Raw genomic sequence first — 20283 nt, 5'->3', positions numbered from 1 at the left:
TGTATTACAAAGGATTACAAAGGCGGAGCATGCCGACAGGAGACCTTTTGGTCCATATCTAGGTCGGATGCGAAAAAATAATAATAAATGAATAAATAAAAACTATAATAATGTAAATAACAAATAAAATACATAAATGCATAGGTATAGTTAAATGATAAACAAATAGGTAAATAGTAAATAATAATAAATTGACATATAACTAATAATAAATGAAAATCAAACAGACAAATGATGATAAAAAAACAAATAATATGAAATAAATTATAATCATCACAGCATCTTGCTTAGGTGTTTATCTGTATGCACGAATGTATACAATACATATTCGCACGTATGCGTTAATGGATATATGGTGATTTTTTTTTAGAATTATGGTGAAGGTTGGGAGTTGCTGATGCAGAGGAATGTGGAGGAGCGGGTTGGGAGTGCGGGAGGGTAGTGTGCACTAAACTGTGGAGTAGGTGGAGGGATGGAGTGGCGTTCGGGTTGAGATGAAGGTCCCTGAGGTACTACGGCGAGGGAGAACCGTTGTGGCGAAGAAATGTAACGAGACGTGAATATGGAAGTATTTCGCTGAGGAGTACCGAGATGCGTTGGGTGGGAATGGAGAAGATGCCAAAGTGCTGGAGTTCTCGAGTGGCCTTTTTTTTAAGGGGAGCTGCTCTGGAGCGAGGATGGCACGCGTGCCAAGGGTTGCCCACACCTGGTAAAGACTCTCTCTACTCTCTTTCTCTCCGTGGTTTGCGGAGCTGGTACCCGACCGGACCTCAACCTAGCGAAGTTTGCACGCGTGCCAAGGGTTGCCCACACCTGGTATAGACTCTCTCTACTCTCCGTGGTTTGTGGAGCTGGTACCCGACCGGACCTCAACCTAGCGAAGTTTGCACGCGTGCCAAGGGTTCCCCACACCTGGTATAGACTCTCTTCTCTCTCTCTCTCCGCGGTTTGCGGAGCTGGTACCCGGCCGGACCTCAACCTAGCGAAGTTTGCACGCGTGCCAAGGGTTGCCCTCCCCTGATATAGACTCTATTATCTCTCTCTCACTCCGCGGTTTGCGGAGCTGGTACCCGGACAGACCTAAACCTAGCGAAGTTTGCACGCGTGCCAAGGGTTGCCCACACCTGGTATAGACTCTATTCTCTCTCTCCTTTCTCTTTCTCTCTCTCTCTCCGTGGTTTGCGGAGCTGGTACCCGACCGGACCTAAACCTAGCGAAGTTTGCACGCGTGCCAAGGGTTGCCCACACCTCTCTCTCTCTGTCTGTCTCTCTCTCCTTCCGCCCCCTCCCTCTTCCTCCTTCCCTCCTTCCCTCCCCACGGTATGCCACTCTTGCATCAACGATACCCGAAGGAACCTGAGGTCACCTCGGACCCTTCCGAGGTCAGCAACGGCTGTTGGCCATTACTTGGATACTGACGGTGGGAGTGGGAGGGAGTGAGGGAGGGGGAGTTTGCATGATGAGTGGAGAAGGAACCGAAGAGGACGGGGCGCTCCGTGTAATTTCTGTTTATTAGTTTTAAGGCCGCGACGCTCGGCTCGGACAACAGGACCTTTGTGTCGCCATCTCGCGCGATGCCAGGGACAGTCGAGGTCCCTCTGCTGCTTTACCTCCCGTTGGTCTTCGCTTTTCTTGTACAGAGTTTCTCCGTTATTATCTTATGTGCGTTATAAACCCAGTTTTTCATTTCGTTGTATGCCTGTGTGCCTAGATACATGCAGTATATATATATATATATATATATATATATATATATATATATATATATATATATATGAGAATAAATTCACTAGTGGACAGCGACATCAATCGTCTATGGTTAAGTGGTCTAAGGCGGGTGCTGCGGACTCTCTTGAGTCTACTGGCGGTGGTTCGAATCCTCTGCGCGACGGTTATTTAGATTGTATATATATATATATATATAATGTGTGTGTTTATGCATGTATAACACAGAAAACCACTGTCGTAGTTAAAGAAAAAATGTGTGAACGGTAACTTCTATATTCCAGCTGCAAACTGCCACCCTCTTCAGGAAGAGGGCTGCATTTGGCAGACGAAATATAGGAGTTAGCGCTCTCACAATTTTTTTTCACTCCAACAATGGGTTTTCTGTGATATTTACAAATGTGCTACTACATTTCTCCCTAGTGGATGTGTGTGTGTGTGTGTGTGTACATGTATATATTCTATTTTATATTAATTTTCACTTGTATTTTTCTTTTTTCAGAATCATGGCGTTGGACTGTGGAGCCACTTTCGCCAAGTACCTCTTATGTCTCTTTAACTTCATCTTCTTCGTAAGTATTCAGACCGAGATGCCCCTCATTTCTTCCATGACCATAAGTCTGTAAACATGGCGTTGGATTTTTTTTTTTTTTCGTATTAACAATTATCCTACGTTCTTAAATACCACCTGTAATAGTGTTAACTATATACATATATATAAAGCTCGACATGATTTATTTATTTATCTTGTTTATTTATTTTTCACCGCTCTGTTCTTTTTGCCCCCCACAGGCGGCCGGCGGGATGGTGCTGGCCCTCAGCATCTGGCTGGCTGTGGACAACACTTCCTTCCTCCTCCTCACCCGCATCACCGAAAACACCAGCTTGCAGGTACAGGCACTACACTCTCACATTTACGGACCGTTTGTAAACATGGGCACTGTGTGTGTGTGTGAGAGAGAGAGAGAAAGGCAGAGAGAGAGGATAATGAGAAAAGCAGAGAGAGAGAGAGAGAGAGAGAGGCAGAGAGAGGGCAGAGAGAAAGGTAGAGAGAGGGCAGAGAGAGAGAGAGAAAGGCAGAGAGGATAGAGACATGATATAATAACCCACATCATGTCAAACTCCATAATGATACATGTGGCCAAACCTGACCACCTTCCAGACCGAGACAGCACAATTATTCTCCATGAAGGATCCACAAAAAGACAGGAAAACAATTTGAAGCAGCTTGTATTAATACTAATGATAACATTAATCATGCAGAAGGTTTTATATGCTCAGCAAAAGCCACAAGTTCATTAATGATAATAACATTAATCATGCAGAAGGTTTTATATGCTCAGCAAAAGCCACAAGTTCATTAATGATAAAAGAAAATAAACATCACACAAATAATCAGTCAGGTAATAAAGTCTCCCAGGCATCTCATGAGGTGACCCGATTGTGTATATAATGTCCCTGTCTTACTTAAGTTTTTTGTGATCAAAACCGTAAAGTTCGAAACGTTAAAGCGTTGAAATTCTCTCTTTAATCTTCGTCTACTTCTTCCACCTTCAATTTTATTTGTCAATATATATTTTATTTAACACGTATACACACACACACACACACACACACATATATATATATATATATATATATATATATGAATTGCATATTTGTTCATATGTACCTACGTATATATACATACATTTATATGACCTACCCGCCTCATCATCTGTACTCCCCCCACTCTGAGTCTGAGTCTGATTTGGAGCCGGACACTTTCCAGTAGAACACACGGAGCCCCTCCTCCGGAGTCACCGTAATAGATAAAAGGGAATGTGTGTGTTTGTGCTGATGTAAAGATGAGCACCTGTGGAGCGGGGCGACTTCAATTATTATCAGTATGAGCTCAGCGGCCAGATACCTGTTGTCCTTCTCTGAAGAGGCGTGACTGAGGCAACAACACCTCAAAAGCCCGCAGGATGAGGAAGTTTGGCCGTCCTCCTGTTCCAGTAGGCACATGAAAACATGGAAGAACTCCTGGAAGATTCCCATAGTAATGCTGCTGCTTCAACTTTCCAAAAGGTTCTCTTGGGAGAAACTGCCATATGAAAAACCAATTTGCTTTCGTTTTTTGAAATTGGGCTTTCGAGGGCCGTATATTTTTTTTGTTATTTATATGTGGCATAATCGGAAGCGTGCTGGTCTTGCATTCGTATAGTCGTGGGCTCGAATCCCGCACTCCTCTCCGATTCCCAGCAGTGACTGTGACCTGCCCCAACAATCCAATCGCATTGGGCAAAGATGATGGCTTCGGCCGCAGTTACGCGCCTCCTGGCTCAGGCCCCTCACCCTCCCTCTGCTACGTGTCGCATTTCCCTTGCCACCTGACTGCCGCCTGGAGATTTTATTCATCTTCAGGATGACCCTATGTGGTCATGAACGGGCTACAGCCTCTATCAGGGAGAAAGTGCCCCCCCCTTTTTTTTTTTTTTTTTTTGAGTGAAAAGTCACTCGATTGGCTATGTCTTCCCCATTGGTCTCACTGTCGATGAACCAGACACGGAATGAAGTGGACTCTCCAACTCCAATAAGATGTTTACTCGTTAAAACTAGAGTTATATCAATACTACAACTACTACCACCACCCCCACTACTACTACTGCTACTATCACTACTTTATTATTGTTGTTGTTAACCCATAGTTATATGGGCGAGATTCCTGGTACAACCTTCAAAGTCCGCACTGAAGCTTGTATATATTAATTTCTTCTCCCACTCCCATGCATACACCCGCGCGCGCACACACACACACACACACACACTGCTTGATGGCGCAGTGGTAGAGTTCCCGGCTGCCACTACGCGGTCCGGGCTCGAATCCCGCCCAGGGCTGAAATGATTTCAGTATCGCTGCGCTGCGAATCGATACTCCAACTCACGTGGGTGGGGATTTTTGTGTGCGTATAAGGTCACAGCATTACCCATAGATCGGTCATACATGAGCTCTGAGCTTTCATCCGGGAGGGGGGGGGGGTAGTAGCTGTCGATCACGAGTCCAACACGTGATCCAAGACCATGGTGAATCACACACACACACACATTCCCTGATGTCCACCACTGACACACTGACGGACTCTTTGGTTTGTCCCGTTCTCGTTTCTGACACTTCCAACTCTTCCCCCATAGGAGTACAACCAACCCAGCGTGATGGACTACGGCGCCTACGTCCTCATAGCTGCTGGAGGACTTGTCTTCCTCATCGGGTTCTTGGGCTGCTGCGGCGCTGCCATGGAGTCACGCGCACTCCTCACCATGGTAAGAACAAGGAGGAAGAAGAGGAGGAGGAGGGCGGCGTCATCATCAGTCTCGCCCTTTGTGTCTCGCATCCCGCGTTGTGCGGCCGGTGCGCCTCACGTTATTAGTATTAAGTTTGCCGGAACCTTATGCACATATTTGCTTGCTTGCTTGTACCAATTTCTTTCTGTATGAATGGAGAGTAAGCGTTATTATTATGATTATTATTATTTCTATTATGTATTTATTATCATTATTATTATTACTATTATTGTGATTATTATTTTATTTTATTATTTCTTATTTTATTTATTCATTTTTTGTAAGTGTGGGTGTTCATTGAAAGCTCCTCTTCCTCCTCCTCACTCTCCTCTATCTCCTCCTCTTCCTCCTCCTCCTCTTCCTTCTTCTCCTCCTTGTCGCCCACCACAGTGACGTGACATGACCAGGTTGATGAATGGATGAATGTACGGACGGATGACTACACTTGCTGGGTGCTGGTCAGCCATATTTTTCAGTCCTAGAAGTGACGTCACGGCTGTTGAACGAATCAATGTGATGAATATTGGATTGTCACAATGTTTCAGGCGCACATATTGCGCAATATTTAGGAATAATCCCGCCGCTAAAATCGTGACAGTATCTTCTTGGTCGGCAACGACTAGAGTGTCTCTCTTGTGTGTTTGCAGTACGGGTTGATGGTCATCGTCATCTTCCTGCTCGAGGTGACTGCTGGAGTCCTGGCCGGCATCTACAGAGCGGAGGTAAGGAATGTTTTTATCTATTTCTTATTTCATTTATTTATTTTTTTATTATTATTCTTATTATTTTCTTTTCTTATTTAATTTTATCTATTGTATTAATTTATTTTGTATTTATTTTGTATTTATTTATTTTATTTATTTTTTATTGTTATCATTATTATTATTATTATTATTATTTTTTTATTTTTTTTTTTTTGGGGGGGGAGGGTAGCTGTCAACCTCCCGGCCCTCAACCTTGCGGCCGTCCGGGACGTTGTTCTTGTTTTTGTTGCTCAATAAAAAAACCGAGAAACGGAAGAGGAGGAGATTGCACGGAAACAGCAGATTCGCGTCCACCCACACAAAAATCATGAGATGGACGTTTATGTTTCTTCGTGTTTGTCTTCCTCATTGCTCGTACATTTTCTTTTGTTTTGTGTGTTTCTTGTCTTTTTCGTTTTGTTTTCTCTGTTAAATGTTCCTAATTTCATCCTACTTCAGTGATGCATTCGCGCTTGACTGGTACCAGCTGTCTCGTTATCTCTTAAACTTTTCTCGATTTCTAAGTACTCATAGTATCACTCCCTCTTTCTATACGTCTTTATTTATTTATTTTTATCTATTTATTTTATTTATTTATTTTTTACTTGTTCTTCCTGTGCTTGAACCACCTTCTCTGTCTTTCGTGTAATCTTGGATTATTTCCTCGTTCTCTCAGACCTTCTTGGTGTTTCTTTTTTAATCTTCTTTTCTTTTTTAATCTTCTTTTCTTTTTTCGTTGTCTATCTTTTTCTTTCTTCTTAGCCTTCCAAATCGACTTTTTAATTTGTCTTTCGATATTGTCACACCACTTAATTGACTTTATAACTCTCTTCATCATGTCGTGATGTCATCGTGTGTGTGTGTGTGTGTGTGTGTGTGTGTGTGTGTGTGTGTGCGTGTTTAATGTCTCCTCAAGTTCCTTGATTCTTTCTTTTTTCGCTCTTTTGGTCTTCTTGCGCGGCGTCGGAGGTGTCTGCGGCGTCGGCAGCCCTGAATAGTGATCACACTGCTATTGTGTTTCTCTCCTGCAGGCCGAGGAGGAGCTGCAGAACTTCCTGAAGCACACGCTCAAGAACTACTACTCCACGGAGAGCACCGCCAACTCCGTCACCGTGGCCTGGAACGCCCTCATGGCAGAGGTGAGCAAAGCGAGGTGGTGGTGGTAGGGTTGGTGGCGGAGATGGGGATGATGGTGGAGATGGGGTTGGTGGTGGTGATGGGGTTGGTGGTGGTGGAGATGGGGATGGGGTTGGTGGAGATGGGGATGGTGGTGGAGATGGGGTTGGGGGTGGAGATGGAGTTGGTGGTGGAGATGGGGATGGGGTTGGTGGTGGAGATGGGGATGGTGTTGGAGATGGGGTTGGGGGTGGAGATGGGGTTGGTGGTGGTGATGGGGATGGTGGTGGAGATGGGTTTGGTGTTGGAGATGGGGTTGGTGTTGGAGAAAGGATGAAGCAGGTAAGAAGGCAAGACGATCTGTGGAGGATGAGGACGAAAGTCGTGGGGAGGAGCAAATAAAAAGGTGGAGAGAGAGAGGAGGACGAGGAGGAAGAGGAGAAGGAGGAGAAGTGTCAAGGAAAGGTAAGGCGAAAAGAAGAAAGTGTGAAAGTAATAAGATTTTTATAAAGGAGAATTTTTTCGCGAATTTTCTCCGCATCCTTTGTTCTTTGGAAAATGGGCCAGGCAGGCAAGCGGCCAGGCGAGAAGTCAGGCAGACAGACAGACAGACAGGCGAACAGGCCGAACGTGCAGTCCGACCGGCAGTGAGGAAGGTGGACGTTCAGTCTGGCGTCCTTCAGGTCCCTATCCCGTCCCTGCCCCGTCCCTGTCCCGTCTCTGCCTCGTCCCTGTCCCGTCCGTACCCCGTTCTTACCCCGTCCCCGCCCCGTTCTTACCCCGTCCGTACCCCCGTCCCCGCCCCGTCCGTACCCCCGTCCCGTCCCGTCCCGACAAGATCACCCGTCAATGAGTCATTCTCGATTTGGAGCTGAGGAGGAGGATGGAGGTGGGGGGAACTGCGCGTGGAGGAGGAGGAGGATGGAAGTGAGGGGAATGGCGCGTGGAGGAGGCATGAGGACAGAGATTCCACGATAATGTTGTGTCCTGGATTTTTTTTTTTTTTTTTTTTTTATCATTATAAGCTTGCCGAGCTGTATAGCCCATATGTATTTTTTTACCCGGGAACTTTGTCATTGAGACAACCACTGCCCATGTACATTCACTACCATGTGTCTCCACCATTGTATCCATGTTGAAGTACATATCAAGAGGCAGGACCAACCATACGAGGCACGGGGCTCAATTAGGAACAATTTTGGTCTACCCCAGATGCCCAGCCAACTTGCACCAAAGTCTGTAGAATCATAAGAATATATACAAGTCTGTTATAGACTTTATATCTCTGTGGTAGAATGGAAAGCAATCAAAATGTGCGTTTAAAGAATGCATGCAAGTTAGGAGACCAAATAGATTTAAGCTACATTTTGATATAAAATTGTATACATATAAGCCTAGCACGGGGATTTCCTTAGGCGCGGGGCCCAGTTGGGAGTAATTGGTCCAATTGGCTTAAGGCTGACCCTGTCAGGAGGGGTGATGGGGTTAATGAAAGTCCGATGTGTAATAGTTTGTGTATTATGCATTTGTACGTGGCGGACACACGCACCTTAATTCCTCAAAGGAATTCGACGATTACATCATTATATAGATAGCATTTGGTCAAGTGATGCTTGGCCCCTGTTCACACTAGAAGTTTGAACCGCGAGTAAACCGCGGCGGTTGAAACCGAGCGTGAAAGAGTGTATGTGATGCAGGCACGAGTCATATGGCTTGTGATAAGATTAGAATACGCTGTTACATCACCATTTGTCACCATCCCCGCTACATCCAACCTTCCCTCCTTCCCATCGCTTAGTAGACTACTACATTTCAATTTCAGCATGCGCCTAGATGGCTTAGAATTAAAGTGCATTGTGGTTGATAAAAATGCATCTCTAATCACTAGCACCCATTCAGTGTTGTACAAATTAAGACGTGTATTGTTTTTTTTGTATCTGTGTGTATGTTTGTCTCTTTGAACAGCTCCACTGCTGCGGCGTCAACAACTTCACGGACTTCGAGCAGGCACAGCGGTGGCAGGAGAATAAGACGAGCGACACGGTGGTCCTCCCGACGGCGTGCTGCATCCTGACGGGGGAGCCCACGAAGTTCAAGCCCGCAGACCCGACGTGCACCTCACAGCCTAACACTTCCAAATCCTACTACCTGACCGTGAGTTACTCCCTCCAGCCTCCCACTCCACCTTCTTGATCTCCCCCCAAACCCATCCACCCTCCCATCCCAGTAACACTCCACCCCTCGGCGTCATGTCTCCACCGCTGCGCTCGCGGGCAGCCCATGGGTAGCCCGCGAGTATAGCTGGAAGCCTTACTGTACCTCACCCATTAACTTGTACTTCTTGGGGAGTAGACCTTGGCAGCCACATCTCGGTTGCACATCTTTGGAGAATTTTCTTGAGTGCGTGTATGTATGTGTACGTATGTATGTATCTGTTGTAAGTGCACATACGCGTTTGTGTGTAGAGCATGATCATATGTGTTTACGAGTCTGCGAGCATGTTTTATTATTATTTTTTGCGTCTATAGTAGAGTAGTGTCGATGTATGCATAAAACTGTATTTTTTCACACGCGTCTGCACTAGTTTTCATGTTATTAATAATCTGTTGCAAATTCATTCGTAAAGAACACAACTCTGACTTGATTGAACAAGGATATCATCAGGTTGATATATATATAATATATATATATATATATATATATATATTATATATATATATATATAAAATAATAAAAAATCGCCCTCAAAGTTTTTATAGGTTGCGTTAGAACCGTGACATATTGTACAGTTCAGTGAAGTACAGCTTTCGGAGAAAAATAAGCAAAAAATATAATTTAATCTTGTATGTGTGTGTGTATGTGTGTCTGCTTGTGCGTGTCTGCATGTGCATGTGTACAGATATGGGTATATGTCCCTATACTATCACCTTATTGCCATTAGAATAGGGAAACCCTCGGAACGGGGCCTACCTGAAGCTCTCGCCGGGTAATCACCTCTCAGTGGAGCCACATCGACTTTCTCCAGAACCAAGAGGCAGGTGGGGAGGAGTGTCTCTCTCTTTGGACGCCCCCCACCCCACCCCCTCACACCCTCGCCATCTCGCAAGTGATGGAGACTGAGATTCCCGACCACGTTCAAATACCACATCGCTTCAATGCCCCTTCCCCCTCCCCTCCTGAAGCTCTGAAGGGATGGTAGCATAAGAAACATAAAATTAAAAGAGACTGCAAGAGATCATAAGACCTACACTAGACAGTTCCATTTATATTACCACCTATCAACCTCATCCTTTACGTTATTTAACCTTGTCCTAAAACAACCGATAGTTTCAGCGCTCACTACATGGTTTTCTAAGTCTGTTCCATTCATTGACCACTCTTGGTAAACCAGTTTTTGCCAGTTTCATTCTTTAAACATGTTTCACCTGTGTGCTCGCGGCCTGATCGTCGGTTGCACTCTGGTCTCGGATGTGGTTCCCGAACTCGCCTCGGGTTTTTGCATTTCACACTCGCGGTTGCGGTTTTATCTCACAAGAGCGGTTGTTTCCGTGGACATGACAATTGGGTAGATACAGTGAGACCTCTCATTACCGGACATTAGCTGTGTTTGCTGTGTTTTCGGTGTTTTTGGTGCTGTTGTTAAGTCCTGTGCAGTCACTATGCCACCCAAAAACCACTCCAAATCAACGGATTATTCACATCAATGGACACCGTTACCCCGCTTTTAGTCCATTAATGAGAGGTAGTACTGTACTGTAGTATTTACACACACACACACACACACACTCACTCGCGCGCGCGCGCAGTGCAACTGAACCCGTCTTTCGGGTCAATCTCTTTACTGACCGAATTACTTCTTTTTTTTCAGTAAGGTCCGATCGCTTCGTGGTGGTTATAAGATTTGTTCAAGAGTCACACACATACTACTTCTCTCATCTTCACGCTCTTTCTTCCTTTACCTCAACCCTGCCCAAAACCCTCACCCTTTATCTCCTGCTCCCCTTATTCCCCGATTAGATGGTATAGAACAGAGGTGGGCAACCTTTAAAAGTGTGCGTGCCAAAATCAGCCGAATCTTTGATACAAAGATTTCTCCTGTGCCAACGGACGGAGTAGAATTATAGGCCTATACGGGCCCCCTTCTTTTTTTGCGAGTTTCTCTGGAGCGAGGTTTGCACGCGTGCCAAGGGTTGCCCACACCTGATATAGACTCTCTCTAGTTCCATTTTCCAGTCTCCCCACTCGCTCCCTCCCGTCTTCATTCGTCACTAATACCCAGCGTGATATTTCCTTCTACGCCTCTTCCTTCCCCAGCATCCTCCTCTTTCGTCCTCACTAGTGTTGTCTTCCCCCTCCGCTCTTTTTTTCTTTTCCACCCACGCTCACGACTCGCCTCCTTCACTTTTTTTGTTTTGTTTTTTTTTCTATTGCTAAGACCGCCATCTTCCCTGCCACCTGGTGTTTTCTCCTCCCGTTTTCTTCCAGCCGCCCGGGCACCTGACCAATCCAGCTCCCTCTATTCCAGCCCCCAGACCCACCTCGTGTCTCTCATCAGCCTGGGTCGGGGTAGGGACGTCGTTGCTTAGCAACCAGACCAGGAGATATGCAATTAGAAGAGGGAGCTACCCTCTTCGACTTTCTATAATGGGTTTTCCTTTCTTCCTACCTTCCTTCCTACCTTCCTCTTCCTCCTCAGCAAGGGACACTGACTGTACAGACTTTATACAGTTAAAACTTTAGGGATCAGAGTGCCACCCTAACGGCCTAGAGTAACGCATTATTCTCATTACGATCAAAGACTAATTTCCATTCAAAATTATCAGATTTATCGTCAAATCTCCCACTGTTCTGCTTCTGGTCTCTCCTAAAACTCTTTCACAACCTTCGTGATAGTTCCCAAGGATGGAACCGTTGCTTATCAGTGACGAAATACAGCTACAAATTGCCTCTTCCACAAACAAACAAAGATATAACAGCCAAGTAGGCGGACAGGCTGGCTGGCGGGCGAGACTGGCTAGACTGATCCAACCTAAAAGGGTTTTCTTCACAGAAAGCGAAATAGTTTTTTTTATTTGCAATCGTTTCTTATATTACATTATTCTATTATGTTTAATTTAATTTCATTGTATTTCGTTTTACTTAATCCATTCACTTGTTAATCCTGTTTATCCTCACCGCATTATAAAGTAGTGGGGAGGCGAACTAGTTCCAGCTGCCGAGCTTTGCTATGGAAGGAATTGCATACAATTTTAATTATTTTGTTTTTAATTAGACTTAAAGTCGAAAATAGACCGCGCAGTACCGAGTGGATACCGTATCGAACTCATGAGCAGGTGGTCATGAGTTCGATTCCCGAGACCCTCTGCATGGTTCTTCCGTTGGTTCTCGATAGCCCCGACCAGGCGGGGAGGCAACTCAAACATCGGCCTAAAAAAAAAAAAAAAAAAAAAACAGGGGGGGGGGTGCGCTTGCCGCAATTGACAGGGCTTGTCCTATCAGGGGTTTCTCACTTCCCAAAGCGTGGGAGTGAGATGATGAGTCGAGCATTGGAAAAATTATCTTTGAAAAATAACTTTTATTAGGTTTTAAAAAAAAAAAAAATTACAACTAATAAATCACTTTTCATATGTAGTCGACGATCTCCCTCTGAATATTTGAAAGGAATTGCACACAATTTAAAGTCATCTTTTGAATAAAAAAAATCAAGTATTAAAATTTTATCTTTGCGCTACCACTACTATTTCGTGTGTTTACCGTGTTTGTATATTACACTCTCCACCCAGGTAATGTCAGATGAGAATGTGGCCGTTGTTTTGTAAACAAAACTCGCTCGATCTCTAATCCGTCTATACTGCCGCCAACACGCTGGTGATTCACAAAATTACTTGTTCTCCAACTTCTCCAACGAAACCCCTTTTTTCATTAATTTTCAATAAATTTGTTATGAAGCAGTATTTTTCTCAAAATACCGATTTTTTCCCCTCTCAAAATCTGATAAAATAGGGGTGCATTCTATACGAAGGTACGTCTTATACACTGGCAAATGTGGCATATACATACTGTACATACATATACATATATCCACTTCCTCCAGTTGCTCTCCCTTAATGCTCTGGAAGTGAGCATTAAGGGAGAGCAACTGGAGGAAGTGGATAGTTTTAGATACTTGGGTGCAAATGTGGCAGGAAAAGGTGGAGTAAAGGTGGAGGTAGAATGTAGATTGAGAGAAGCGAGTAAATGCCTTGGTGGGTTAAAAAGTGTAATGAGGAATAGAAATTTGGGAATGGATGCTAAGAGGAGACTGTATGAAGGAGTGATTGTGCCAACAGCACTGTATGGAGCAGAAACATGGAACATAAGAGAAGAAGAGAGGAGTTTGAATGTGTTTGAGATGAGGTGTCTGAGAAGTATGATGGGGGTTACTAGGCTAGATAGAGTGAGAAATGAGGAGGTGAGGAGGAGAACAGGGGTGGAAAGGGAGTTGGGAGATAGGGTTGATGAAAGAGCATTAGGATGGTTTGGACACATGGAAAGAATGAGTGAAGAAAGACTATTAAAGGAGGTATGGAAGGCAGATGTGGAGGGAGTGAACGTGAGGGGACGTCCTAGGATGAGATGGATGGATGGGGTGAAGGGGGCTTTGGGAAAGAGGGGAATGTCTATTGAGGAAGGACGGGAGAGGACAGAAGACAGGGGTGAATGGAGAATGGTTGTATATGGAAGATGTTGTGATGCATGAGGTGGAATGGACGGGGGGATGGGGGGTGAGGTAGTGTGTGTGAGCAAAATTTTGACGCAGCCTGAAAGGATTTCTCACCGTCCTCTCCTTTATATGGGGGGACGGAGAGGGGGGGTTGCCGATTTAATGAAGCAGCCTTGCTGTGGATGTGCTGTGTCTTGCGACACTGCTTCTGACCCAGGGCAGTGGACAGGGTGCAGGGATGACCCGTCATCTAGGAGGTGCTAAGATGGGAGGGAGGGTGGAGGGGTGTGGAGTGTTTTCAGGGATGGAATGGGTGGGAATGATTTTATGCCTTTTCCTTTTTGGCTACCTCCCTAGTAAGGGAGAAAAAGCCTTGGTATATGTATGTATGTGTATATGTATATATATATATATATATATGTATATGTATATATATATATATATATAATATGTACGTATATATATATATATACATATATATGTATATATATATATATGTATATGTATATATGTATATATATGTATATATGTATATGTATATATATATATATATATATATATTTCTATATATATATATATATATGTATATATATATGAATATATATATGTATATATATATATATACATATACATATATATACATATAAATATATACATATACATATATATATACATATATATATATGTATATATATGTATATATATATATATGTATATATATATGTACATATATATAATATATATACATATATACAATATATATATATATGTATATATAGATAGATATATATATACATATATATATATATACATATGCATATATGTATCTATATATATATATACATATATAAAGAAATTTATATTGTGTTTTCCGTTAAAGAGAAATAGTAGGCCTAGAGATGTTTTGAGGGCAGGAGATATTCATGTATTTTTAACATCGTGGGGGTCTGTGTTACTTCACCCTCATGAATGTTAAGGGACCACTTCATTAGTAATTAAATAACCCTATTGTTGTTGTTGTATTAACCTCAGATACTAGTATCCTTATCATTCAGTAAACTATCAACAAATGCCAGAAAATTCGTTTTCGAAAACACTAATTCCACTCTCAAAGTCACAACTACCCGTGCGCCCTGCACCACAGACAACAGTGAGCTCTGTCATAATGTGGATTGTGATGATATTTTACTTTTCCGTTTTTTGTTTTTTTGTTTTTTTTTTCTTTTAATAGTTTCTGAATGGAACTGCAAGAGCCTGCGAATTATTCCACGTTTCGTATTATCAGATTTAGGAATATCGAGTTTCCACTACATTTTGCAGCTTCAACCGATTGTGGTCACTAAACTAAATGTAGTGTTTTCAACTTCGCCATCACTTGCCATATTTTCGCGAATAGATTACCATGTTATAATTCGTTGGATTGTGGGCTCCACTGAATAATTGTCACTGAGCAATACAGTGACCACCTGATACACTTGTCACAGTGATTTTCCATTATTCCTCACTCCTTCCCATCATCTTCCTCTTCCTCTCCATCAAGTTTCATATTTAGGAACATGTGTACCAGCTCCCAGTGAAACGTAATTTTTATTTTCTCATTTTTTGCGTGTATGTCGGATCAATATATATTGTGACAAATTATTCAATTTAGGCAAAATTCAACTGTATACGAGTAAAACTGTTTTCAGATTGGTTCTTATGTGTAAATATGCTTGTGTGTGTGTGTGTATGTCTGTGCATGTATGTGTGTGTGTGTGTGTGTGCGCACACTCATGCGCACTTGCACATGTGTACACCTGTCTATGTGCCTTCTTCCATGCCTTGATTAAGTGCTCTTTTGCAGGTGTTTTTTTCGAGCTGCACAAGTAGCTATTATTAATCGTTTTTCCCTTTAAGGTGTTGCACATATTCTGTAATTGCACTGGAAGACACTTCTTACTAATTATAGTTTCTGTTTAATTCGACTAATATTTGTTTTACCTGAGAAAAATATTTCTCCTATCTAATGACTCGTCTAACATAGCAAAGATTTTTTTCCATCTCACATTTTCTGACAAATCTAACATGTGCTTAATCCCACTCCCTCCCATGACACTACCATATTCCATTTTTAGCTAATACTCTAACAGCCCGCCTGGTGAAGTTGGTAATTTTTTCCCTAACAAATCTTTTCATTTTAACCATTGTTCTTTTTCTCCTCCCCCTTGCCCCTCCCCCCCACCTATTTGCATCCCCCCTCACCCCCCAAGGAGACGTCCCCAATCTAACTGGTCATGTCTAACGCATTGCAGGGTTGTCTACAACGGGTGCACGAGGTTCTGTTCAATTATCTTCTTACCAGTTGGTCGGTGGGCATCGGGTTAGGGACAGTGCAGATGCTACTAATCACACTAACCTTTTACCTGTGTAGAGCCATTGGCAGGGTTCTCAAGTAAGCCTACACGTTAAGGTGGCATTGTTATTATTGCTATTATAATTATTATTGTTTCATTGATATTTTTTTGTCATTACTGTTATTAGGACTTTTTTTTTTTTTTATATAGCCTATGCAGATGTATTTTATATAACCAGTTTTACTTTGTAAAATGTTTCTGTGCCTTGTGATTGGCATTCCTTGAACATTGGCTGAGTTAGTGCATTTTCGACCGTGAATGTTGTTTGAGATGTAAAGCGTCGGTCACTGCAGCTGTCTTGTCTGTGAGCATTAGTGTTTTTGACAATTGCAAAAGTCTGCTGTCCTAGGCCCCTTTCACCCCATGTGCCCCTGTGCCTGATGAAATATGTGCAATTTACATACATGCATACATATACATTTATAAAGTATCAATAGGTCCCTGCTAGTGGTGACCAGTCCTTCAAGGCCAGTCAACACCCTTATCATCATCACTCAGTCTCCGAGATTTGTCAACATCACTATCCCCCCTCCCTCTCTCATGTGCATATACACGCTTACACATGCTGAAATAAACAAAAGTGGAGTGGTCACACATAAAGAAAGATTTAAGAAAAACAGAATTCAAAGGGCAACAATTAAGATAATCCAAAGTCAGAATGACAAGATGTATGAGGAATGATTAGAAAAAAATGTACTTTCCACATTGGAAGAATGAAGAAAGTAAGCGAGGTGACATGGTAATTAGATATAGGTCAGAGAAAGGTATAGAAAAGATTTGCTGTTCTGGGATTAAAGATCATAGTAAACAGGTGTAAAAAGCAAAATTTTTTTAAATGTATAGCTTTCCACAAAGATGTGTACACTAATGAGAAAAAAAGTGGATGAAATGTAATCTAATCAAAATTGTAATCAAATTTAAGGCAAAATTTTTTGAGTGGAATCAGTGACAGTACTCCATAAGCACAGCTCCAATACCATTTACCACAACTAAGTAAAGACCTACATAACACACACACACATCTTTCCTGTATATTACAATTAGGTAAATACACATTCAACTTTGAAAGATCGAAGAGATGCTTACAGTATTTAGGTCACTAAAGGGAATAGATTGCATTGACATGGAGCTCTCTTGATTGAGGATTAGAGGGCTTTAAGAGGTCATGGGAAGAAATTAAGAAAGGATGTAAAGAAATACAATTTTCTGTATGCATAAATACTTGGAATACCTCAGATGATGATATAGCCAAAGCTGGAACAATGCATGAGTTCAAAACTAAATATGGTAATTGGAAATCAAGGATATAGAACAGGATGGAACTGTACATGAAGTTGAGGCCAGGTATGATAAATTAGACATAAGAGACAGGCTCTTATGAGTATTGCTCCTCTCTTGCATACAATTAGGTAAATATACATGCACACACACACACACAAGGCACAGAGATACTTGATAGAGAGGACTTACTTAACTGGGACAAGAGGAGCACAAGAGGACATGGAAAGAAAATAAAAAAACATAGCTATAGAAGAGAAATGATGAAAAACAGTTTTCCACATAGAGTTTTGGACAATTGGAACAAACTGGATAATGAAATAGTATGCACAAAAACCATTCATGAGTTTAAAAGCAAACTAGACACTGCAAGATACAATGGCGGGACACCATGAGCATAGCTCCCCTTCCCACAAAATACAACTAGGTAAATACAACTAGGTAAAATACACATACGTGCACAAAAAGAGAGAGAGATAGGAAAAAACATCATATATGAACACATTTTAGTGGCTTTGACACACAAAGGACAAAACTGAAAAAAGGTAGCACAACAAAAGGTTAGTTGTTTTCAATACCTTTTGGATGGCTCCATTGTCTTCCTTCTGTCCATTCATCCTGTCATGTTTAGTAAAAGAGCCAAGCTGCCATGCTGCATTTCCTCTCCATAAACTAAAATATATGGCTGGGCAGTACCACTCATGATGACAGCTCCAACTCATCATGACTGAACACTAAACTTATGAGAGTGACTTTAGTTTTTGTTATGAGTCTAGTCACCACCTTGTAGCATGATCAACAAAGGAAAATTGGCAGCAGTTGAATCTCAGGCTGCTGCTTGCCAACCCTTCCCTTCCCTATTGCCACCAACCCTGCCCCAACATGAATAGGGCCTGCCCCCCAATCCCATACTTACCTATTTGTTCAATTACTTCTGCATAGCTTGGCAACTCCAACCCCGTACATGCCAACCCATGGCCATCACTTGCTTTTATCTGCTTGAACAACAACTAACAATGCCCTCTTGTACCTTAATAGCCTTCTTTGTCATGGCAGGGCAACCAATAATGAAACACTGCTCTTCTTGCTAGTCTAACTCTGCTGCTGCCTGTATGGCTTAGTTTGGAGTGCTGCTGCATTATAAATAGCTACAACAGAATGTACTATAAGGCCAGAGCTAAGACACATTGGCTTAAGGCAGATATTGATTGAGCCTGGGAAGTTTTGCCTTGCATGGTTTGGAGAATGATATCTTGCATGGGAAAGACTAACTTTGTATATGGAATTGTTGGATTAATGGTGTTGATTTATTGATTTTGTTTATATATTTGCTCACTCCCCAGTTTTCAGATTTATGAATAAGTTAAAAAAAAAGGTTAAGAGCAATGCATGCAGTACAAATTGAACTAATTTTTTGTTTTGCAGAAATTGATTGTTATTATAGACATTAAGCAATAAATGTTGCCTCCATTCCATTGAATGGAAACCCAGAGCCCCACAGTAGAAATTAGTGGTCATCAGTTCTTTCCATATATCTTTCTGGGAAGAAGTTTTGGGCTATTTTCTTCATTGGCATTTCTGTGTCACTTGTTTGTACTAGTAAGGGGAGAGGTGCAGTCAGAAGTTAGCTCTCCATGTGTGAAAATCTGGAGAAATTATAGCCCAAGTTGACGAGAGATCATGGGCCTGATCTGAAGACTGCCAGCCTCCACTCAAGAGTGCAATTCCAGATGGAATTGAGGTAAATCATAGGTTTTAGAGAGGGGTGACAAGAAAATGGTTCTCTCCAGCATCAACTTCGCAGACCTAGAACTTACTGGTACAGTTTCCTTCATTTGTAACTACTGCAGTGGCTAATCTTTTCTAGGTCAGTCTAAGAAAACATTTGTGCTAATAATGAAGTTCAGGGAATTAAGGCAATACTGGCACAGGCACACATGAGTTCAAATCTGAATATGATAATTGGAAATAAAAAATATAGATTAAGTTAGGACCATGCATGAAATTGAGTGTAGGTATCTTAGAAAATTAGAAAATATGAGACGGGGCCCCATGAGCATAGCTCCTTTCCGGTATACTATAATTAGGTAAATACACACATACACACACACATGAGCACATCTCCAACTCTGTATACTTAATCAATCCATCAGTCAATCAGCTATTTTGAGTCCACTGCTGAATGATATACTACAATTAGGCATATAAACACGCACATGCACACAGTTGCCCAATGGCTCCTTTGCTGGAGACCCATAGCCACCAAGTAACCTGATCTAGGGAGAGAAGTTTGATCTTGAATAAGTTAAACAATACTAGTGATAGTATAATTCCCTGTGTGACTCCATTGTACAATCTTTTGGTCCCCAATATATGATTGATTTGTATCACTGCATTCTCTGCCAGCTAAGATGTTTGTCAAACTTTTCTTGTAGATGTCTGTTGCAATGATTCTTTTTATTTTTGGCATGTTTTGATTAAGGACTTTCAAAGTCTTCCCTTTTTTGTGTCTATTGCCTTCGTTACTGTACTTGAAGGTGCTGTCTAGTTAAAACCCTATATTACTTGTGTGGTTTTCAAGATTATTAGGCTGTTAGAGTGGCCTCCTCTGAATCCATGTTGATTTGTGGAGATAAGTTATTGGTTATTAGGTTTTATTTCTGAGATCAGTTTGGGATTATTTCCAGAAGTGGAATGGGTCTGTAAGATGCTGGGGCTACTAGTGGTTTGTTTGGTTTTAGTATGATAATTTTATGGGATATTTTTTTAGACTATTGAGGTTTCATGTGACCAGAAGTTGAAGGTGGTAGTTTGACATCTTGTCTGGGCACATGGCATGCAAGTTTCTTTTTCTTCACACACCCAACTCCCCACTCACGAGAGTTAGAGTAACAACTTGCAGCACAATAATACCAGAATTATTTCAGCCCTAGGCAGGATTTGAACTCAGACTGCTGGAGTTGCAGTTGCAAATGCTACCACTGTGCCATTGAGCCATGTG

At 42.2% G+C, this 20283-nt stretch overlaps 1 protein-coding gene across 7 annotated transcripts in view; it reads left to right on the top strand.

Moving 5' to 3' along the window:
• Positions 1 to 20283, top strand: part of LOC143033258 (tetraspanin-1-like) — a 437733-nt gene that overhangs the window by 406297 nt on the left and 11153 nt on the right. For 6 of the 7 annotated variants that reach the window (XM_076198480.1, XM_076198476.1, XM_076198479.1 and 3 more), the window contains 7 exons: positions 2228 to 2297; positions 2518 to 2616; positions 4900 to 5028; positions 5697 to 5771; positions 6824 to 6931; positions 8874 to 9062; positions 15903 to 16042. In XM_076198480.1, coding sequence (XP_076054595.1) covers positions 2232 to 2297; positions 2518 to 2616; positions 4900 to 5028; positions 5697 to 5771; positions 6824 to 6931; positions 8874 to 9062; positions 15903 to 16042 — 806 coding nt within the window. In that variant the 5' untranslated portion in view covers positions 2228 to 2231. The remainder of the gene's footprint in view (positions 1 to 2227; positions 2298 to 2517; positions 2617 to 4899; positions 5029 to 5696; positions 5772 to 6823; positions 6932 to 8873; positions 9063 to 15902; positions 16043 to 20283) is intronic. The other variant, XM_076198481.1, reaches the window with a different exon arrangement.

Source organism: Oratosquilla oratoria, chromosome 15 (assembly GCF_046742065.1).
Source record: "Oratosquilla oratoria isolate Oo_2021 chromosome 15, ASM4674206v1, whole genome shotgun sequence".
NCBI classification, from domain to species: Eukaryota; Metazoa; Arthropoda; class Malacostraca; order Stomatopoda; family Squillidae; genus Oratosquilla; species Oratosquilla oratoria.
The sequence above is the reverse complement of the archived record's forward strand: the minus strand, read 5'-3'. Positions and strand labels throughout refer to the sequence as shown.